The following is a 24,208-nucleotide window of genomic DNA, read 5'->3' as shown; positions in this document are numbered from 1 at the left end:
CAAGGTATTGTGTGGTGTGCATGGTTGTGTTGATAAAGCACTTTGTACTAAAATCCATGCATGGAATACTGGAAATAACATGCACTGAAAAGCAAAATGACCACTTCACTTCATTTCAGCTTTGCTTTTTATTTGCAAAATGCGGAACAGCTCACTTCAAAATGCTTCTTGCATTGACATGGATATGGGAGGGAAAAAATGGAAACCCTCCAGTGTTGTACTCATTAACGTGTGTGTAATAAACTTGCAGAAAGTGTTTCATCCAGCAACCCACTGCCCATGTGCTACGTCTGATGTATTCCAGCCTTGACCACTGCTGACCTCCGGACCAATAAGTCAGTTTTCCCAACGTTTCTGCTGGAGAAATACAATCCAAAATGTCGATTATGAATTCTTTCATCCACTATGGTATTTTGCCAGTCTGGCGTCAAAAAGTATCATAGATTTGAGCGCCTCATTTCCTCTCTTCTCAACTTTGACCCCTCAATGCCATTATAACTTCCTATTATGATGTGAAATGAACTCTGAAATGGAGCTGTTTTCTATGAAAACCCACATGGGTTAGTTACTTCTTGGTCTTCTATTTCAGTAGAATGTTGGCCTTTATTTCAAGAGCAGGAATATAGTGTTGGAAGTCTTGTTTTAGATGTGTAGAGCTCTGTTTAGACCCTATCTTTTTATTTATTCGTTCATGAGATATGGACGTTGCTGGCTAGGCCAGCATTTACTGCCCATCCTTAATTGCTCTTGAACTGAGTGTCTTGCTAAACCATCTCTGAGGCAGTTAAGAGTCAACCACATTGCTGTGGATCTGGAGTCACATGTAGGCCAGACCAGGTAAGGATGCCCTCAAGGGCATTCATGAATCAGATGGGTTTTTACAACAATAGTTTCATGGTCACCACCAAATTTATTAATTGAATTCAAATTTCACCCTGGTGGGATTCGAACCCATTGTCCCCAGAGCACTAGCCCAGGTCTCTGGGTTATTGCTCCAGTGATATTACCACTACACCACTGCCTCCCCATTCAATTCTGGGCACTGCACCTCAGTAAGGATTTACTGGCCTTCGAGAGGGTGCATCACAGATTCACCAGGACTAAAAGGGTTAAGTTATGAGGACATAGACTCAACTTGTATTTCCTCAAGTATAGGAGATTAAAGGATGATCTAATTGAGAAATTTAAAATGATTAATGGAGTTTCTAGGATAGATAGAGAGTGGTGGTGGTGGGAGTCCAGAACAAGGGGGCATAACCTTAAAATTAGAACTAAGCTGTTTAGGGGTGATGTTAGGAAGAACTCCTTCATACAAAGGATAGTGGTAATGTGGAACTCTGTCTCTCAAAAAAAAAACTGTTGAGGCTGGGGTCAATTGAAACTTTCAAAACTGAGATTGTTAGATTTTTGTTAGGTAAGTGTTTTAAGCGTTACAGAACAAAGGTGGGCAGATAGAGTTAAGAAGCCGATCAGCAATGATCTAATTGAATGCCGGAACAAGCTTGAGGGGCTGAATACATTAACTGATAACACAGGAAGACCAATCACCATGCAACTCTACAAATACTTGGTCTTTATTATCTAAATTATAGATATATTATCTAAAACCTGATCAGGATACAATAGGAGCTGCATATCGAACCAGCCAACTCATATACAAATGTCACTGAGCATGTAGCATGGTTTATGAGTTTGCACACTTGCTGTGTATGTTGTTGAAAGAATGAAAGACCAACCTGTGTGTTATGCTGCAGTGTGTGTTGTCTGAGCATGTGTATTAACACCAGGTTATACACACACTGAAGTTAATTGTAGGGGTGTGCATTTGCCTTTTGAAGTGTTTCCATAGAAACTGTTGATGTCTTGAGAATTTGGCTGAACGGAAATGTAGTATAAACTTATTCCATGTGAGAGCACCACCTTGTGGAATGGGGGGGAAGCATGTTCAATTCATAAATAGAGAGGTTTCTAACTTTTCTATTCATTCATGGGATGTGGGTGTTGCTGGCAAGGCCAGTCTTTAGTGCCTATCCCTAAATTACCCTTGAGAAGGTGGTGGTGAGCTGCCACCTTGATGCAACCGAATGGCTTGCTAGTCCACCTCAGAGGGCAGTTAAAAGTCAATCACGTTGCTGTGGGGTCTAAAGTCACATATAGCCAGACCAGGTAGCAGATTTCCTTCCTTAAAGGCTTTGGTGGACCAGCTGGGATTTTATGACACTCCAGTGGTTACGTGGTCACTATTACTAACACTAGCATTTTAATTCCAGATTTATTTAAGTATTGAATTTAAATTCCCCACCTGCCTCGGTGGGAGTTGAACTCAACACTCTGGATTACTCGTCCAGTAACATAACCACTAGGCTTCCGTTCCCATTAACCTGCATTATCTTCAGCTTTCCCAAGTCCTACATTTGTAATGATTAATGGAATCTGAAAAGAATGTTTACATAGAATTTACAGGCCATCCAGCCCAAATAGTCTATGCTGTTGATCATGCTCCACAGGAACCCACTCCCACCTCTCTTTATCTAACCCTATCAGTCTATCCTCCTATTCCTTTCTCCCTCGTATACTTACCAAGCTTCCTCATAAGTCTCTGGGTGGCAGTAAGTTCCATATTTTCGCCACTCTCTGGGTAAATGATTCCTTATTGGATTTATTAATGACTATCTTACACTTTAATGGATAGGTGCTTGATTGCTGGCACGGACATGATGGGCTGAAGGGCCTGTTTCTGTTCTGTATGACTCTATGACCCCTAGTTCTGGTTTCCCCCACAAATGGAAACATCTCTACTTCTACCCTATCAAACCCCTTCATAATTTTAAAAGACCTATCAGACGACTCCACAGCCTTCTCTTTCCGAAAGGAAAGAGCCCCAGCCTGCTCAGTCTTTTCCGATAGTTACAGGCCCCCCCCCCCACCCCCCACATCTGTTACCATTAATGGACATTCAGTTCCCATGACACTCAATTGGAGTCCAGCACTAGGGTTATTCATGTATTTAAAGCAGGTTGATAACGTAACTGTCTCACTGTCCCAGAGAGATGAGCTGCAATCGTGATTTGTTTTGAACATATAAACTTTTTTTTTGTGATCTTTCATCAGATTAAATATCATGAAGAGTTTGAGAAAAGCAAAGGAACTTCTGCAGCAGTTGGTGAACGAAGGAACTCGAATGATACCCCACAGTACAGGCCCCAACAGGGAGGTGAGCTGCCAAACGCGCACAATTGCAAACTAGATACTGGTGAGGAAGGCCAGTCAGTCAGTCTTCAGTTCCAAAAGCCACCCCCCTCACCCCCCCCACCACCCCCATCGTTAAATCACCCAGCTGTTTCTCAAATAGTTCCTGGGTTTGTGCTCCCTACCAAGATCCACTAACAAAAATCTATCACACTCAGCTTTGAAATTTTCAATTGAGTTGACCACTCATTGTTTGGAGCCTTTCACTAATTTGTATCCTTGTCCGATTGTCATAGTATAACTTGAAATAGTACTCCAAATGTGCCTTTTCCAAACTCCTTACCAAATTATATATCTCATTGAGGTCTCCTCTTAAGTTACCAAGGTTGAATACCTCATTTTTTTCAACTTTTCTCAGTCCTTTTTTGTGCTTATAATTCCGACTGTCTGGTCATGTTTCATTTTTATGGGTCTGGAAGATTGTAAAGGACTATTTTTAGCATTGTTACATAGAATTTACAGCATCGAACGAGGCCATTCAGCTCAATTGTTATGATATCGCTGTTTATGCACTACACAAGCCTCCATCTCACCCTATCAGTATAACGTTATATTCCTTTTTCTCATGTACATACCAAGCCTCCCCTTAAATGCATCAATGCTATTTGCCTCAAATACTCTTCGGGGTGGTGAGTTCTACATTCTCACTACTCTCTGGATAAAGAAGCTTCTCTCGACGTTCTGGTTGGATTGATTAGTGACTATCTTATATTTGAGCCCTAGTTTTGAATTCCCCTACAAGTAGAAATATCATCCCATCATCTACCTTATTAAACCCTTTCATAATCTTAAAGACCTCACCTTCAAACTTTTCTTTTCCAGAGAAAAGAGCCCCAGTCTATTCAGTTTTTGAATAGGCGGAGGCTCGTTTCCTTCATTAGTGGATCAATCCGAATCAGAACACGCAGATCAGTGAGTATAAGCAGCTTGAGAGGGCTGAAAATGAATGGGAACAAGGATTAACATTTATACATGGTCCCCATAGCTCCAAGGCACACACATACATAACAGCCTTCTTTCTTTTTTCTTTTGGGCCTCCTTATCTTGAGAGACAATGGATACGCGCCTGCAGGTCAGTGGTTTGTGAAGCAGCGCCTGGAATGGCTATAAAGGCCAATTCTAGAGTGACAGGCTCTTCCACAGGTGCTGCAGAGAAATTTGTTTGTCGGGGCTGTTGCACAGTTGGCTCTCCCCTTGCGCCTCTTTTTTCCTGCCAACTACTAAGCCACTCGTGTGTACAAGCTGGGGATGTTGGCCGCCTCGAGGACTTCTGTGTTGGAGATACGGTCCTGCCACCTGATGCCAAGTATTCTCCGGAGGCAGCGAAGATGGAATGAATTGAGATGTCGCTCTTGGCTGACATATGTTGTCCAGGCCTCGCTGCCATAGAGCAAGGTACTGAGGACACAGGCCTGATACACTCGGACTTTTGTGTTCCGTGTCAGTGCGCCATTTTCCCACACTCTCTTGGCCAGTCTGGACATGTGCTTGTTGATTTCTGCATCTAGAGGCAGGTTACTGGTGATAGTTGAGCCTAGGTAGGTGAACTCTTGAACCACTTCCAGAGCGTGGTCGCCAATATTGATGAATGGAGCATTTCTAACGTCCTGCCCCATAATGTTCGTTTTCTTGAGGCTGATGGTTAGGCCAAATTCATTGCAGGCAGCTGCAAACCTGTCGATGAGACTCTGCAGGCACTCTTCAGTGTGAGATGTTAAAGCAGCATCGTCAGCAAAGAGGAGTTCCCTGATGAGGACTTTCTGTACTTTGGACTTCGCTCTTAGACGGGCAAGGTTGAACAACCTGCCCCCCTGATCTTGTGTAGAGGAAAATTCCTTCTTCAGAGGACTTGAACGCATGTGAAAGCAGCAGGGAGAAGAAAATCCCAAAAAGTGTGGGTGTGAGAACACAGCCCTGTTTCACGCCACTATGGAAACAAAAAGCTTGTGTACTCCTGTTCTAGGTGTCAGAGTCCAGTGGCAGGAATCATGACTTAATTGATCACTGATTAAAATACAAAAGAAAACTTTAAAAATGAACAGGGCGGGTTGGTCTTTCATTTGTTTTATTAATGCAGTCTTCAATAAGTATGATCACTTGAAGCAATGGTCCCTTTGTACAGTTCACTGTTTGAGCTGAGACATCAACCTGCGATTAGAATGGGGCAACACTTAAACCTCCGTCAAAGCTAGATGAACATGGTTGCCTTAATGAGTCAGTGTGTTTGCCTATGGTGTGGCTGTGAGCCGTGCAGAACAGGAAAGTCCCTGGTTTGTGCTGAGTTAGCCTGAATAGCGGCCTTCTGTGCTGTAATCATTCTATGGTGGTGGGATGTGCTCTGATTGGTGAGGAGAAATGGGTCAGCATTCTCGCTATCAATATCAAGGGATTCCCATTGGTAGTCTGTGCCTTGTTGACTATGGTCCAGGAGTTTGGGCTTTGGTCTCTCATCGATAGCCTAACGCTTGCTGTCTCGGCTCACATATGAAAATGGCTATTGGAATGGGTTGTGATGCCAGAACTCATTGTTGACCATGCCTCAAAATGTGTCAGTGTGTTCAGGGAATGGGAACAACTAGAAGAAGATGGAGACCAAAATATGTGGATTTAGGACAAAGCCAGACAAATGCCTTAATGTGGTTTAGAGGACATTCACTTTTCATAGAACGATACAGCACAGAAGGTGGGAGATTGGCGGGTGAGTGGATGAGTGATGTTGTGCAGTTTGGTTGAAGTGCAGTTGCCAATGTCTCCACTTCCAATGAAGGGAAACGGACAAAACCATATCAGCAGAATGTGCACTAAACATGTTAAAAGGGACCTTCGCGAAAGTACTTGTGACAATTTCCACCTCCCCACCCCGCACTGCTTGCATACATTACATCCATCATCTGGAGACTTAACTGTGACGTAAGAAAAATTCTTCCAAACGGGGGAAAGTTCTGGAACACATTTTTTCATGTTGGCTCTCCCCTTTAAAATTTAGAGACAAGGCACATTTAAAATATTTTGCTCTGAAGCTGCAATGACGGGAGTTGTTCCCAACTTACCTTTAATTCTCTTCACCTTTATTCAGGCTACCAGCCACAGGCACCTTCTCAGCTGGAACCCCAATCCCAAGTCTACACTCCGCCCGCTGCACCATGTGCCCCATCTCCCTCAACTGGGGTAAGTTCTTAACTTGTTTTAGCCCTCTAAATGTACTACTGTGGGAAGCTAATGAAAAAACATCTTGCATTTCTGTAGTGCTTTGCATGGTCTCAGAAGGCACCAAAGCTCAGAACAGCCAATCAACTACTGGTGTAATGTCAGAAACGCGGCAGCCGATTTTTTTTCCCTTAGCAAGATGTCACAAACAGCATTGAGATAAATGACCAGACACCTGTTTTAGTGATGTTGGTTGAGGGATTAATATTGGCCAGAACACCAGGGAGAATGGCCCTGCTCTTTTTCAATTGGGATCTTTTGCGTGCACCTGAGAGGTCTGACAGGGCCTTGGGTTAACTTCCTATCCAAAAGATGGCTGTCTCAGTACTGCCTGGGGACTGTTAACCTGGATTATGTTCTCAAGTCTCTGTAATGGGACTTGAACCCACAACCTTCTGATTTAGAGGCAAGTGTACTGCTCACTGAGTTATTCTGCTATTTGAGGCACATGAAGAAAGGTCATTTAGTGAGTGTCCAGACGTTGACTGCACTCGTGGAGCCATACTGGGTGGGTGGGAAATGGGGGAACTAAGAGACTCCTTGATAATCTCTCTCGTTCTGTCTTATTGTTTTGTAGAAGCGATATCGAGCTGTTTACGACTATGCAGCAGCTGACGACGATGAGATCTCATTCCTAGATGGCGATTTAATTGTTGACGTACAACAGATTGATGAAGGATGGATGTATGGCACCGTGGAGAGAACGGGTGACACTGGCATGCTCCCAGCTAACTATGTAGAAGCAGTGTAATGGAGCCCAGATCAATGCCTGCTTACGCTTTGATTATATATATTATAAATAAAAGAAATTACAGTATAAATCCCAACAGTAATTTGACAAATATTAGGTAAAAAATAATGTATTAAATTGTGGTTCCAAATCCATAACATAACTTTTTCCATTTTTGTGATCTTAATATTACTGGAATACAGTCAAAATTTTCTTTGGCTTAACTATCTTGAAAAAGGAAAGGTGGTCATCTTGCAAAGCCACTCCCTGCTCTGCGTTGTCCAACTCCCCCTTTTTAAATAACCCTACCCCTTGCAGATCCTTAATTTGAAATCCATGGCTTGGAGTTACTGTACCTGGTGAACAGGATAATCTCAGATTAAGCCTCTTGTAGTCACATACGCCTATCCTAGTTGCACTGTTAGTAGCGTTGTTTTTTGCTTGTAAATTGCTGCAATAACGCAAAGTAGTGCAGGATCAAAATACACAACAGCTTTCTCAGCAGAAGGGAGAGTTTGCCAACATTTTGTTCCGTTCTTCAGCTCTAAACATACACATATACATGAACAGGAAGACTGGTCTTCCAGTTTTCTAAACGCTATCTTTAATTACCTCATTCTTAATGTATAAGCCTAGTGAGTGAGTGTGGGCACATTATTTGACTGTGGGTGAAGTATCATAGCCAAATAATTCAGTAAAACTTGTGCACAATAGTTGTAAAACCAGGAATCTCAATGTACTGTCTCCTACAGACAGTGGAATCATTTGGCTCCCGTCATTTTTCAGGGGGAGGGAGCAAGTAGGTTGGAGCAACAAATCTCAGTGACCATCCTTTTCCTCAAAAATGGCAGTGAGAACTATATATACTCACAGACTGGCATCAGAAATTGAAATTGGAGAGGTGGATGAAATCCTTGCTGCCAACCCTTCCCCCGCACCCCCCACTCCCTAACCTAACTGTACTATAATATCAGTCTTTGATAACCACCAATACTGCCCTTGGTCATATGCCAGAATGGTGAGACATTGCCTCACAGATTGTATGTCAGTTGTACGAGGTGAGTTTTAAAATTGGAGGGGCATAGTGAGGAGTGAAGTGAGCTGGGAATTGATTTCAATTTGAAAGGTTGTTAAGTGTGGGCAAGGAAATCCTCCCTTTAGCCAATACAAGATTGGTATTCCAGTAAAACCTGAGCAGGAAGAATGCATTTGCAAGTTCAATGACCCAACCTGTGGCTGTTCAGCCAATATCAGCCATTCATTTCAAAACTACGCTGAGCCTCTCATTTAGGGACATCTTTAAACTCCGACCTGACTGGTATGGCTTTATCCCATTTTGAAGGGGCAGATTTTTGTAGCATTTTATGCCATTGAAATGAAACCGAGAAGGCTCAGGTTGGCAACAATGTTCAACCTGAGGAGAAATGGAAAGAGAATGGTGACTTTTACTGGGATTAATGCATGCTGCTTTTCAGAGTCATTTCTGTGTTCACTTACAATATACGGGGCTTTCGTGAGACTGAATCCAGTTTGAACCAGCTTGACGCAGAAAGCGTTTCCTGAACAACTTTTGCCCATGCTTATCAAGTCAAGTTGTGGTGGCAATGGAGAGCCCCTGAGTAATGAGTGTTCAGTAGGAGCTAGTCTGGGATCTCTTTACACACACTTGCTCCCTCTCCCTGTCTCATGGATGGACATGAAGAGAGCAGTACCCAGCTCACTGTGCCCATGTCAATGTCCATTTACGAGTTCAGGTACCAGAAATGCACCAGCTGCTCTGTGGTACTAGAACATATTTCCTAAAAGGTGTCGCCAAGTAATTAATCTGTAAGTTGGCTATTTTGACTGGAATTATACTAATTAATTGATCCATCTACTTTTAGTAGTTAACATGACATTGATGGGATTGATTAAATCCCTCAGCACAGATCCTGTTTAGTACCATTCAAAACCGTGTCCAGCAGCTCTCTGCTGTTTTGTTCTATAGCAAACTACCCAGCTTATTTTGAGAGCATTGCAAATCCCCTGAGTGTATTGAGGTGGAAACTGTTGTATTTTGACAGTTTACAGTGAAAATAAATATGAAATGGCTGTGTTTTACTGAACTTAATATTACATTGGCTAAAATTGGAACAGTCTTCAATCAAGTGCCAGACTTTAATCTAGTCCCTGCACCACTAATACAGACATACTTTGTAGCAGTTAGGTCATTGGGGGGGGGGGGGGAACCTCATATTTTCAGCTCCAGAAATGGCAAAAACAATTGAAGACTTGGGTGAAATAGCCTAGGCTTTGCATAACTGGTTAACTGATACGGTAACATTCAGGCACCTAAGCTAGCGGACCACAGAAGATACGTACATGAGCACAAATGTGTAAACACTGCGTGCCAATATTAATGACTCTTTCAACATTCCATGGTATCAGTACATTAACTGCTTAGTCTTAACACGCTATTTAATTTGAAACCTGCAGTTGTTATCGCTAATTAATTGGTAGAAAAACTGTTGGTTTTTTTTAGCATTATGCTTATCACGTTTGGCTTAGAGCTTTTGCTAAAGATGATATTGAATTACCCAAGTACCTGCAAAAAGGAAGCATCTGAACTTAGCTTTGGTCTCTGGGTGGCTCATCTAAGATGAGGTTAAGTGCAAGAGGAGCAACCATGTTTAAGCTGCATTTCTATTGACATGCTGATTTGCCATGCAAATTAAACATGAGGGAAGGGGATAGAAAAAGATATTTTCCTGGGAAGTACTCTGGACCTTCCCCAGCAGCAGCTTGTCTAAGCTTCCCCGCCATCCCTCTACACAGCAGCTTACAACCAGTGGGCTTTTCTCAGCAAAAGGAACATCCTCTATCTGTCTTAAATTGCCTGGGCTGAGAAATTGCCATTGACTTGTGTGACATTCTGCATCGCTGACCACATAACCTCTAGTATGTTTACAAAGGAGATGTTGGTAGAATTTGCTTAGTTTGAAAATTAAGAAGGGTGGGGGGGAATTAAAAGGTGGTATTAAAGATGAATATAAGTAATTGCATAACATTCTGGCTGTGAATCAGATGAAGCATGTCTTGGCATTTCTGAATTCTTCATTACCATGCTTGCAATTTTTAGGAAAAATGTATTTTTGGCATGATTCTTAAATGACAGGTTGTCAATAAACTAAGTGATGGAAAATAATGTGGGACAATAGTGTGGAATTTATTTATTTAGAATGGCATTTTATTGCAGAACCTAATAACATGCTGTGCTGATAGATAATCAGCTAATAAATCTATTTTTCTTTAGGACGGAAGAACTTGCATTTATATAGCACTTTGCAACCACCTCAGGGCACCCCAAAGTACTTTATAAGCAATGAAATGGGTTCTTTGAAGTGTAGTTACTGTTGTAATGTAGCAATCGCAGCAGCCAATTTGCATACAGCAAGCTCCCACAAACTGCAATGAGATAATGGCCAGATAACCTTTGTGATTTTGGTTCGGGGGATAAGTGGTGACCAGAACACCAGGGAGAACTCCCTGCTCTTTGAAATAGTGCCGGGGATCTTTTATGGCCACCTGATGAGGCACGCAGGCCCTTAGCATAGTGCCTCATCAGAAACACTGAGACATATTAGAATTGATGAGACATCATTTTAGCCAGGGTTATATACAATTTGTGGGGTTAAGGATTTTAATAGGATATTGGTGAACTTGTGAAGAGGTTGATCTCTGTTCCCTTGATCTATAGAAAACATCCAACAGTCCAATTATAAGTTTTTGTTCCTCCAAGTTTGGCCTGCGTCTGATGGGAGTGTATGCTAAACTGTACGACACTGTGCTGCACAATCACTGGTGCTGATAGTAGAACTGTGGACAATTTGGTGTGTGAAATTAAGAGAACACCAGAAGTTTATCATCTTCATAAGACAGAGATGAGGAAGGGCTTTTGACCACATCCTAACTCATCATCAGAGACACTCTATACATCTCTGGATCACAATGTCCAATTGGTTCCAGGATTTTTCACAGCCTTGACTATATCTCCATTCTACATGGTGAACATTTTTAATGGGAAGTACTCGCTGATGGGCAAAAGGCAAATTTGGATAGCTATTTGAACATATGCGCACTGGTGGTTAAGGGAGGTGCAGGTTTTCCTGGCAGGGGCCCTCTGGGCCACAAATTGTCCAGAGAAGGCCCCACGAGCCCACAGAGAGGTTGCCTTGTTTTACTGGGCAACCTCCCCATTTGGTGGAGGCCCCCATCCCCAAGCCTTTGGCTTAATGGCAGGGGTGGGGGGAGAAAAGAGGCCCTTAAGTGGCTGTGAATAAGCCTCAAGTGGCCTCTGGACAGGAAAGCTGTCTTCCATCTATCCCACCCCCAATAAAACTGCATTGTGATGGGGAGGTGATGGGCCCTCCGCACCCTAGCTCCACCCGCCTCCCGTTGCAATTCTACGGGCCCCCCGCCTCTGAACCCATCTCTGGGGAGCCCATAAAATTCAGCCCAGTATCCTACCAGAACTGATCCAAATTTCCCCTTCATGGATTATATAACAGCTTATCGACACACCATTTAGGTCTTCCCTTCATCAGCTGTTAAGGTTGAAAAGTCCTTTCCAGTCTTCTGACGTTTTCTTTGTTTATTGGTGCTCATTTGTTAAATATGCCTGGTTTAATAAAGAAAAACTTGTATTTATATTACACCGTTGACTTTCCAGGACGTTCCAAAGCACTTTACAGCCAAAGAAGTATTTTTGACGAAAGCAAAATGCTGCATCTGCTGGAAATCTGAAATAAAAACAGAAAATGTTGGATATATACTCAGCAGGTTTGGCAGCATCTATGGAGAAAGAAACAGTTCATGTTTCATGTCCAAGACTAGATTCTGATGAAAGATCATCGAGCTGAAGAATTAACATTCTCTCTCCACAGATGCTACCTGACCGAAGTATTGTTGATGCTATTGTATGAACATAGGAATTAGGAGCAAAGGTAGGCCCTTCGTCCCTCGAGCCTGCTCTGCCATTCAATAAGATCATGGTTGATTGCTTTCTGTCTTGAATTCCACACTCCCATCTACTCCTGATAACCTTTGATTCCCTTGACTAACCAGAATCTATCTACCTCCACCTTAAAAATATTCAATGACACCACCTTCTGCGGCAGAGTTCCAAACTCATGCAACCCTCAGAAAAATTTCTCCTCATCTCTGTCCTAAAAGGGCAATCCCTAATTTTAAAATAGTGTCCCCTAGTTCTGGACTCACCAACAACAGGAAACATCTTTTCCACATCCACCTTGTCAAGACTGTTCAGGATCTTATATACTTCAATCAAGTCTCCCCTCACTCTTAACTCCAGCGAAAATAAGCCCAGTCTGTCCAACCTTTCTTCATAAGGCAACCTGTTCATTCCAGGTATCAATCTAGTAAACATCCTTTGAACCACCTCCAACGCATTTAAATCCTTCCTTAAGAGTAAGGATTTAAGGAAACCAAAACAACAATTTTCCATATTTCCAGGTAGATGCCAGTGTTGTAGCTGTACTGGAACAGCTTGGCTAAGGGCGGCAGCAAGTTCTGGAGCACAGATCTTCAGTACTATTGCCGGAATAGCCTTTGCAGTATCCAGTGCCTTCAGTCGATGTTTGATATCCCATGGAGTGAATTGTATTGGCTGAAGACTGGCATCTGCGATGCTGGGGACTTCAGGAAGAGGCCGAGATGGAACATGCACTCAGCACTTCTGGCTGAAGATTATTGCAAATGCTTCAGCCTTATCTTTTGCACTGGTGTGCTGGGCTCCCCCATCATTGAGGATGGGGATATTTGTGGAGCTACCTCCTCCAGCTAGTTGTTTAATTGTCCACCACCATTCACGACTGGATGTGACAGGACTGCAGAGTTTAGATCTGATCTGTTGGGATCACTTAGCTCTGTCTATTGCATGCTGCTTGCACTGTTGGGCATGCAGGTAGTACTGGGTTGTAGCTTCACCAGGTTGACACCTCATTTTGAAGTATGCCTGGTGCTGCTCCTGGCATGCTCTCCTGCACACTTCATTGAACCAGGGTTGGTCCCCCAGCTTGATGGTAATGGTAGAGTGGGGGATATGCTGGGCCTGAGGTTACAGATTGTGGTTGAGTACAATTCTGCTGCTGCAGATGGCCCACAGTGGCTCATATATGCCCAGTTTTGCATTCCTAGATCTGTTTGAAATCTATTCCATTCAGCACGCTGGTAGTGTCACACAACACGATGGAGGGTATCCTCAATGTGAAGGTGGGACTTTGTTTCCACAAAGACTGCGGTGGTCACTCCTACCAAGACAGTTATAGACAGATGCATTGGCGACAGGCAGATTGGTGAGGACGAGGTCAAGTATATTTTTCCCTCTTGGTTCCCTCACTACCTGCGACATACCCAGTCTAGCAGCTATGTCCTTTAGGACTCGGCCAGCTTGGTCAGTAGTGGTGCTACTGAGCCACTCTTCATGGACATTGAAGGAACAGGCTGAAATGATGGGTCTGCCAGGACAGTCCTGTTTGTGGATTTTGGGAAGGAGGTAGAAGCGGGCTGTCCTGGGTTGCGGGACTATGAGGTTGGAAGCTGTAGAGGGAAGATCTCCAGAGGAGATGAGGCCAGTGACAGTCCCATGGACAGTAGCTTGATGTTCGGTGGTGGGGTCATGGTCCAGGGGGAGGTAAGAAGTGTCTGAGAGTTGGCGCTCAGCCTCTGCAAGGTAGAGGTCGGTACGCCAGACAACAACAGCACCACCCTTGTCTGCAGGTTTGATCTCAATGTCGGGGTTAGACCTGAGAGAAAGGAGTGCAGCAAGTTCAGAAGGAGACAGTTTAGAATGAGTGAGGGGAGCAGAGAAATTGAGACAGCTGATGTCTCGCTGACAGTTCTCAATGAAAAGATCAAGAGTGGGTAAGGGGTCCAGGTGGAGGGAGGGATGCTGGAGATGGATGAATGGGTCTGCTGAACGGGGTGGGGTGGGGTGGGGAGGCCCTAACTGCCTCTTCTTCACGATGAACGTCCAATCGCTCTTCACCTCCATCCCCCACCAGGACGGTTTGAGGGCTCTCCACTTCTTCCTTGAACAGAGGCCCAACCAGTCCCCATCCACCACCACCCTCTTCCGCCTGGCTGAACTTGTTCTCACATTGAACAACTTCTCCTTCAACTCCACTCACTTCCTTCAAGTAAAAGGTGTTGCTATGGGTACCCGCATGGGTCCTAGTTATGCCTGTCTTTTTGTGGGATATGTTGAACATTCCTTGTTCCAGTCCTACTCAGGCCCCCTCCCCCAACTCTTTTTCCGGTACATTGATGACTGTATCGGTGCCATTTCCTGCTCCCGCCCGAACTGGAAAACTTTATCAACTTTGCTTCCAATTTCCACCCTTCTCTCACCTTTACATTGTCCATCTCTGACACTTCCCTTCCCTTCCTCGAATTCTCTGTCTCAATCTCTGGGGATAGGCTGTCTACTAAAATTCATTACAAGCCCACTGACTCCCACAGCTACATCTACTACACTTCTTCACACCCTGCCTCTGTAAAGACTCCATTCTGTTCTCACAGTTTCTCCGTCTCCGACACATCTCATGATGCAACCTTCCACAACAATGCCTCTGTCTTCCTTTTTCCTCAACCAAGGATTCCCCCCCACTGTGGTTGACAGGGCCCTCAACCATGTCCAACCCATTGCCCGCACCTCTACCCTCACACTTTCCCCTCCCTCCCAGAACCGCGACAGGATTCCCCTTGTCCTTGCTTTCCACCCCATCAGCCTCCACATCCAGAGCATCATCCCCCTCCATTTCCGCCACCTCCAGCATGATGCCACCACCAAACACATCTTCCCCTCCTCTCTGTCAGCATTCTGAAGGGATCATTCCCTCGGTGACACCCTGGTCCACTCCTCCATCACCCTGACGCCTTGTCACCTTCTCATGGCACCTTCCCATGCAACCGTAGGAGGTGTAATACCTGCCCTTTAACCTCCACTCTCCTCACTATCCAAGGCGCCAAACACTTCTTTCAGGTGAAGCAGCGATTTACTTGTACTTCTTTCAATTTAGTATACTGTATTCGCTGCTCACAATGCAGTCTCCTCTACATTGGGGAGACCAAACGCAGACTGGGTGACCATTTTGCGGAACACTTCTGCTGAGTCCAAAAGCATGACTGCAACCTTCCGGTTGCTGGCCATTTCAACACACCCCCCCCCCCCTGCTCTCATGCCAACCTTTCTGTCTTTGGCCTGCTCCAGTGTTCCAGTGAACATCAATGCAAGCTCGAAGAGCAGCACCTGATCTTTTGATTAGGCACGCTACAGCCTTACGGACTGAAGATTGAGTTCAATAACCTCAGAGCATGACTGGCCTTTTTAAAATATTTTATTTTTTAACCATGTGCCTGCTTTTCATATAGTCTTGTAGCTGCTTATTATTTCACTATTAACACTCTCTCTGGACTAATGCTTTGTCTTTCACCACAAGCATTAACACACGCTTTGCCTTTGTCCCAGAACAGCTTTGTTATTTAATCACCCTCTGCCCTATCAAACACCTTCCCCTTTGTTCTGTCCCCCACCCCCCTCCCTTCACTTGCTTAAAACCTAATTCTTTTCTAACCGTTGCCAGTTCTGATGAAAGGTCACTGACCTGAAACGCTAACTCTGCTTCTCTCTCCACAGATGCTGTCAGCACTTTTTGTTTTTATTTCAGATTTCCAGCATCTGCAGTATTTTGTTTTTATTATAGCCTCCTTAATGATCGATTCTAACACCTTCCCCATGACAGACGTCAAGCTAACTGGCCTATAGTTGCCTGTTTTCTGCCTCCCCCCCCGCCACCCCTTCTTGAATAGAGGGGTTATATTTGATACTTTCCAGTCTGATGGAACCTTTCCAGAATCCAGCAAATTTTGAAAAATTAGCACCAATGCATCTACTATCTCATTAGCCACCTCTTTTAAGACCCTAGGATGAAGCCCATCAGGACAGGGAAAATTGTCAGCCCGCAGCTCCATCAGCCTCCCTTCTACCTGACTTACAGCTTTTACCGGAATGTTTTTTGTATCCTCTATAGTGAAGACAGAAGCAAAATATTTGTTCATTTCATCCACCATTTCCTTATTATCTATTGTTAGCTCCCTATTCTCACTCAAACATGGCAGCCAATTTGTGCAAAGCAAGGTCCCTCAAACAGCAATGTGAAAATGACCAGATAATTCTTTTTAATGATGTTGGTTGAGAGATAAATATTGGCAGTAAACCAGGAGGAACTTGCCTGCTCTTCTTCGAATAGTGCCATGAGATTTTTTACATCCACCTTTGAGAGTAGATGGTGCCTCGGTTTAATGTCATGCAAAAGACGGCATCTCCAACAGTGCAGCAGTCCCCCAAGTACTGCACTGGAGTGTCAGTCTAGATAACTAGTGCTTGTACTGTAAAGTAAGACTCACTAATTCCTTTTCCATGAAGACGCTGTTCTGAGAGTGTGAAATATTTTCTGTATCAGCATAAAACCTTTAAGAGAATTAATAGATATATTTTTTAAAAAGAATATTATCTTTGAATCCAATCACCTCAGTCAGAGGGCATCAACACTGTGGTGAAGGGTGCGAAGAGAGATGGTGTGGAGCTGTTCAGTGGGCATGGGTGCTGAAATGGTCTATTCCAAAAACCAGCTCGTCGGTAACTGGGTAATGTATGTGCTACAATACAAGCTTAAGTCAATAGCACATCTGTCAAGGTGATGACATTCTGGTACTGTCCTCTGTAAGCAAGGTCACTGGGGTGGTAGGAAGCTACAGTTGGCCTCAGTACACTGGGTTTCAGAAGGTAGGGGTGGTGGGAAATCATCCTTGGCTGTTGGTCCTGATCACCTGTTGAAAAGTGGCTTGTGTGGATATAGGGTGAGCAGACTGAGCTTCTGTTGACATCTTGTAGTACTGTGTATGAGTGATAGCCCTGTGCATTATATGAATTTGGGAGTGTTAGCACTGTATGCTATCTGAATTCTGGAGTGCTAGTGCTGTGCATTGTCTGAACTCAGGAGTGTTGCTTGATGAATGAAAGAAAGTGAGCCAAATGGCCTTCCTCATCTGCAAATATCTTGCAATTTTATGAGACTTATGCAAAAGAAATATAATTTCTTTGGAAAGTAACCAGATTGTATAACTGATCACATGGAGTGACACCTATTAGCATCATTTACTTCTGTTTTTGTATATCTATAAATTCTTCCCCGTTTTCCCCCAAATGTTCTCCCTTCCTCTACTGAAAGTGCCGACTCCTGCTGAGGTTAATCCCGCAGGAGCTGGCAGCCCTCCCATACTACATCCCATATCTGTGTTTTCAGAAAAGTATCAGAGGCTGTTTGACTGTGAAGCCATTACCAAAAACAATAACTTGCATTTATTTAGTGCGTTTAACATAGTGAAACATCCCAAGAGCCTCACAGCAGCATAATCAGACAGGTACTGACAACATTTCAAGGAAGGAGGTTTTTGGTCAGGTGACCAAAAGCTTGGTCAAAAAGCTTTGTTTTCAGGAACATCTTAAAGGAGAGAGAGGTGGTAAGGTTTGTGGAGGGATTTCCAGAACTTGGGGCCTAAATGGCTGAAGGCACAGCCGTCAATGGCAGAGAAATGGAGAATGCACAACAAGTTAGGGTTGGAGGAATAAAAACTTCTGATGAAAACCGTTCCGATGAATGGTCACAGACCTGAAACATTAACTCTGCTTCTCGCTCCACAGATGCTGCCAGACCTGCTAAGTATTTCCACCTAAAGCCTGGCTACCTGACCCAAACCCGGCTAGACCCAACTATACGTGTCAGGTTCGGGTCGAAATTCCAAGTCCAGCAATCGGGCTCGGGTCGGGTCGGACTGGACACTGCTTCTGGGAAGTCACAGGAATCACCTGCTGCCGGAACAGATGAAGGGCATTTGTGTCGGGTCCGGTCGGACACGAAAATAAATTAAAGGGCTCAGGCTCGGGTTGGCTGTGGTTGGGTTGGGCCCGGGTCGGGTTTTACCTTTATACCCGAGCCAGGCTTGATTTCCAGCACTTTCTGTTTTTATTTCAGATTTCCAGCATCTGCAGTATTTTGCTTTTATTTTAGCGTTGGAGGTTTGCGGACCACAGTCCAGTTCAGTGCTATACTCCTCCTACATCCACACACACCTACTCTAGCAGACATCATGGTGAGTAATTGGGGCAGATTTCCTAATTGTGACAATTTCTCTATTTGTTACTGTTGACTTCAAGTTAATCTGCACTTCCCTCAATCTACTCTTGGCGTCTCACTCCCTTCCGCAGCCAACCCGCCTCCCCTCCCTGTTTCACACTGTTGTTATCTAATAAAACGGGCCATCATTGGAAGCCAGTATATCACTGTTCTCTCACTCTTCTTTTTCAATCTATTCACAATGCTGGACATCTTCCTGCTAATGCTTTTTGCCATTGTGAGTTTAGTGATTCTCTCCTACATCATCTATGTTCTGTAAGAGATGGAAACAGCAACAGCCGGGGAATCTGACAGCGGGAAGGCGGAGAATGTTGGATCCATGAGACACGGTTGTCATTGCGTTTTATCCCGCCCCCCCCCTCTCCCCCGACAGGTTTGTGCAAAATATTATTTAATAACTATTGTCTTTGCAGATTTTTAAACTATTTACATCAATGTAAATAAAGATCTTGGAATTGCAAATTGCATTCGCGTCTATAATTGCAGAAAAAAATCCCGCTTTCAATGCAAAAAAAATCTAATTTTTGTCCTTTTTCAGTCGGGTTTTATTTTCGGTAAAACATCAGATTTTGTCTTAAAGATTTCACTCGGAACAGGAATGTCACCGGATTTCATTTGTCGATTTCATTGTTGTTTGGATACCAATCGATTTAACCCGGAAACAGTGATTGACAGTTGGGAAACCTAATGAAAAAGGGAATGAGTGTTGTCGGCTCCAATAAACAGAAGCGAGGCCTCGAGTCCTGGTCCAATCTGTTGGATGTTGTAGCTGAGGGTTTGTATCTGGGTTTTAACGTTGTAGGCACGTTCCCCTCAATACATTGATGAATGCCCGTTTGGAAATGTCTTCTATTGTATATAGCTCTTGATTGAAGACTGCTACCCATCTTTGGACTATTCAGTTACCTAAAGACCCACAACCCTGGAGTGGAAGAAAGTCATCCTCATTCCCGAGCGACTGCCTAAGAAGAAGACTAGCCGTCTCTAGAATCTCCCCACTTCCATTAATGAGCATCTTCTCCAACCTTCAACTCTCACTCTAGGAAGTATCTGGTGCACTTTTCTCTCTCGAACATATCTTTATCTTTTGCACGGATAATGCCCCCCACCCACCCAACACTTTGCACTTTTCAGCTTGCAATAATTCCCACTGTTCCTTTGAAACCACCAAGTTAGTGTCTGCTCCCCCCCCCTTACCCCATCTGTCACCTGCTTTATAGATGTCTGTAAGCCTTCAGTGCCAGCCCCGTGGCTCACCTCTGTTAGAAGGTTGTAAGTTCAAGTCTCACTCCAGAGTTAAGCTCCAAGCGTTTGCTCACCTGTTCAATTTCTCCTTATGTGGCTCGGTGAAACGCTCCTGTGAAGTGCCTTGGGGTGGTTTACTACCTTAAGGTGCTATAAAAATGCAAGTTGTTGCTTTTGGTGGTAGCCCCACAGTCAAACAGCCTGGGCACACAGATGTATATGGATTGTAGTACTGGAGGATGCAGGCTGCCGTGAGACTAAACATCAGAGAGAGCTATATAAATGCAATTTGTTGTTTCATCGGTTGTGTATGGGTATTTTGCTTTAAGAGATTAAAGGTTACTTGGCTATCTTAGTAACTGAGCATTACTTACTCTCAGGACAAATATGATTGTTGAACTGGAAAGATTAATCTGCTTACTGTTTGTTTTAGGAACTGTAATGGGATATTCCAAAAACAGTTGCATATTCTATACACAATTACCTTTGTGCCTTTTGTCACTCAGTCAAACTGTTCTTTTCTCTGCAGCCTCTAGCACAGATGAGAGGTTCCATGTTGCACTGTTAAGAACATCTTTCTGGGACTTGCCTCCTCAGTGGAATTGTGTAGAATTATTCTGAGTGCCAGCAGCTCCACCTTGTCAGTGTCATGAAGATTAACGGATACCCAGAGTCTTCCAAAAAAAAAAATGCCTCTCAAGTTTTCCAGAAGATCCTGAGATGTTGGCAGATGAACTTTCCTGGCCACTGTGATAGACTGTACCTACAGACAAGATGTTAAAACAGTTAGGATGTGGAAACACCTGCCTATTTCCAGGACTGATCCTCTGTGAATTCTGTCAGTGGATTAAGAAGTGACTTCCATTTGGGTTATTGTGGTTTCTAAATAATTCACATTGCCGAACCAATTAAGCTTTAACTACTTCTCCCATTAACACATTTGTAGTGACGAGCCCAGTTTTTTTAAAAGCAGAATGTCAAATCACACAAATATCGTACACAGTGGACATAGTGCAGTGGACTGAATATTCGTAAAAGGAGAGTTAGATTAATATTCCAAAAGAAATACACAGAGATTCTATTGTACTTCATATTTACTTACCCAATAGTTCAGAAACAAGACAGACTAGACACATTTAATCAAACAGAAAAAGCTGCGGATACTGGAAATGTGAAATAAGAGAAAATGCTGGAAATACTCATCAGGTCAGGTAGCAGCTGTGGAGAGAAACAGAGTTAACTTTTCAGGTTGATGACCTTTGGAGATTTGACAGGTGGTGCGTAGGAGTGATTAAATGACAAAAGGGATGATGCTGCAAGGCAAGCGGGGCTGGTAATGGGACAAGTGAAGAAACAAAAGATAGGTACAGAAAAGGTGTATGACACATTTTATGTCGGGCCTTTCAACCAACGTATAGTATTTCATCCCATGTCCTAGTATCTAAGTCTGTACCACACTTTAGTCCCTTGTTCGTTCTTGGGTGTGAGTAAATATTAGCATTTTTAAGCCATACTTCATAAGTATTATTGTAAAGGGTGCACTGTTCTGTGTTGGAACGGATAGAAAGTAATAGCTCAAAGTCCACTAAACATACACCACCTCCCCAGCTCACAGACTTTGATTTTGATTACCTGATAGAACAGGTCAATGTGAAATTCTCTAAGAAATTAACTGAATGTTGTAGAATTGTCATACAAATCATTGAGGGGCCTGGTCCGTAGGTTTTCAAACTGGGCTTCGAAAGAAGCTACATATTTCGGCATTTGTTAACCTAATAGAATAGTATTTTGAGAGAGTAAATAAGGAGAAACTGTTTCCTCTGGCAGGCGGGTCAGTAACCAGAGGACACAGATTTAAGGTGATTGCTGAAAGAACAAGAGGCGAAATGAGGAGTTTTTATGACCTGGAATGCATTGTCTGAAAGCGTGGTGGAAGCAGATTCATTGATAACTTTCAAAAGAGAATTGGTATATACTTGAAGAGGAAATATTTGCAGGGCTATAGGAGAATAGGTATTGGCCTAATTGGATAGCTTTTTCGAAGAGCCGGCACAGGCATGATGGGCTGAATGGCCTTCTTCTGTACTGTAGGAGCCCGTGATTCTAGTTCTGTTCCTGTATACTCCACTGTTATGTTTGAGGCATGTTGCGTTAGAAATTCTCCTCATCTCGCCTCTTGTTCTTTTAGCAATCACCTTAAATCTGTGTCCTCTGGTCACTGACCCGCCTTATTTACTCTCTAAAATACTATTCTATTAGGTTAATAAATGCAGAAATCTGCAGGTTCCTGAGAAGTTGGCGTCTTTCAGAAGGTAAGACTGTAGGTGGGAAGGTTCCCTGTTTTTATGTGTATTTGCAGTGGTCTCCGGAGTGTGTTAGAATTTGCAAAGCATCCCTGAGAGTGTCAGTATTGGCAGGGGACATCTAATACAGAAAACCACTGATTGTGACGAAGGCTTAGGGCTCTTGGAGCCAGTCACCATCACGGTTCAAAGAGAGACGTAAGTCAAGGGGTGACAGCTGTAGAATCCCAAAGGTGGTTCCTTGGCTATGGGAGGTGTGCGACCAACCTCTGCCATGAACCAAGAGCCTTCTGGAGAAGGGAAGAGGCAAAGAAGCTCAGGAATGGTTTAGCAGGCTGGGTTTGGGGAAAAAAAGCCAGCAGCCCTGCCTGGCCTGAAGATAGAGCAAACACTCTACAGGGAATCACAAGCAATAGCCCCACTCTCCGCAAAGATCCTTGTGGCTGACGTTTCCAGACCACATGTCCCTGGATCCCAAAACTGGGTTGCTACAAACTTCCTAGTGAAAAAGAAAGAACGTGTATTTATATAGGCCCTGTCACAAACTCCAGATGCCACAAAGCGCTTTACATCCAATAAAGTACTTTTGAAGTCTAGACATTGTTGTAATGTAGGAAATGATGCAGCCAATTTATTCCCAGGAAGCTCCCACAAACAGCTATGAGATAAATGTCTTTATAAATGTAGCATTTAATAGAAAAGGGATTGGCAAATTGGAGACACAACTTGATAAGGACACGAGCTTGCAGCACACATCTTTTTAAAATTTTTGTTTTAAACATGCTTGATATTAAAAAAAAAATTCCCCAATATCCTGCCAAAGGTATTGACTCCTTTCTGGGGTTAAGCTCCAGTTGTGTCGTCTGGTGGCTCAACCACTCTGTTGGGTAAGGGCGCTGAGAACTATGGAGCTAAGGTAAGTAAATTACAAAGAGCGCACAGCACAGAAACAGGCCATTCGGCCCAACTAGTCCATGCCAGTATTTATGCTCCACTGAGCCTTCTCCCACCCCTTTTCATCTAATCCTATCAGCATATCCTTCTATTGCTTTCTCCCTCATGTGTTTAGCTTCTCTTTGAAAGCATCTATGTTATTTGACTCAACTGCTCCATATGGTAGTGAGTTCTATGTTTTAACCACTCTCTGGGTAAAGAAGTTTGTCTTGAATTCCTTACTTGATTTATTAGTGACTATCTTATATTCATGACCCTTTGTTTTGGTCTCCCCCATGAGTGGAGACATCTCTATGTCTATCAAACCACTCCATAATTTTAAAAGGAGTTGAGATATGGATCAGCTACGACCTAATTGAATGGCAGAGCAGTCTTGGGGGTGTTGAATGGTCTCACCCTGTTCTTATGTTCCTGTAACCTAGAGCCTAGAAACAGAATGGCAGCTGGCTGTTGGACCATGAAAGACATCACAGACAAGCTCCATCGTATTCTTACCAGGCACTTGCCCTGATATCCTTTTCACAGGGTCACTAAATAGTGATCAGCAGTAAGAAGCTGACTGGGTTTTTTATTTCTTTAATCCCTCCAAGCTAGAGACCATCTGTGGTTCCACAGGTGCTGCACGGGCATTAATACAGTGTCCATTATCACATCTCTCAGGGCATCCCATAGAACTTCACATCCAATTAATTACTTCCAAAGTGCAGCCACTGTTGCTGTGTAGGCAAAGGACAATAACAACATCAACTTGCATTTACATAGCACCGTAACATAACAAAATGTCCCAGGATGCTTCACTGGAGTTTTATCAGACAAATTTCACTGAGCCATATTAGGAGATATTAGGGCAGGTGGCCAAAAGCTTGGTCTAGGAGGCAGGTTTTAAGGCACATCTTAAAGGAGGAGAGGGATGTTAATTATGTATTAATTGTGTTTAATTGTATACGGGTGATGGGCAGTAACTGGGGATCCACTTGTACCTCTATAAATAGACACAGACCAAAACTGTGGTTGTTGGGTTAGAAGGTGCACGCTTGTAATGAGTAGCTCTGTAAATAAATGCTTCCAAAAGAGTGTAACGATTGACTCCAATTCTATCCATCATGAGCTGGCTTTCTAGATATTATCAGGGAAAGGCGGAGAGGTTTAGGGAGGGAAATCCGGAGCTTAGGGCCTACGCAGCTGAAGGCACGGCTATCAATGGTGGAGCAATTAAAAGTGGGAATGTTGAAGAGGCCAAATTTGGAAGTGCACAGAGATCCCAG

At 43.5% G+C, this 24,208-nt stretch overlaps 1 protein-coding gene across 1 annotated transcript in view; it reads left to right on the top strand.

The window, feature by feature from the left end:
• The window catches only part of lasp1 (LIM and SH3 protein 1), a 160,644-nt gene extending 150,274 nt beyond the window's left edge, over positions 1-10,370 (top strand). The window contains exons 5-7 of the mRNA XM_068013542.1: positions 3,112-3,214; positions 6,326-6,417; positions 7,034-10,370. Coding sequence (XP_067869643.1) covers positions 3,112-3,214; positions 6,326-6,417; positions 7,034-7,207 — 369 coding nt within the window. The 3' untranslated portion in view covers positions 7,208-10,370. The remainder of the gene's footprint in view (positions 1-3,111; positions 3,215-6,325; positions 6,418-7,033) is intronic.
• Positions 10,371-24,208: the final 13,838 nt, after the last annotated feature.

Source organism: Heterodontus francisci, chromosome 33, assembly GCF_036365525.1.
Source record: "Heterodontus francisci isolate sHetFra1 chromosome 33, sHetFra1.hap1, whole genome shotgun sequence".
NCBI lineage: Eukaryota > Metazoa > Chordata > Chondrichthyes > Heterodontiformes > Heterodontidae > Heterodontus > Heterodontus francisci.
This window is presented reverse-complemented; position numbering and strand designations above follow the sequence as displayed.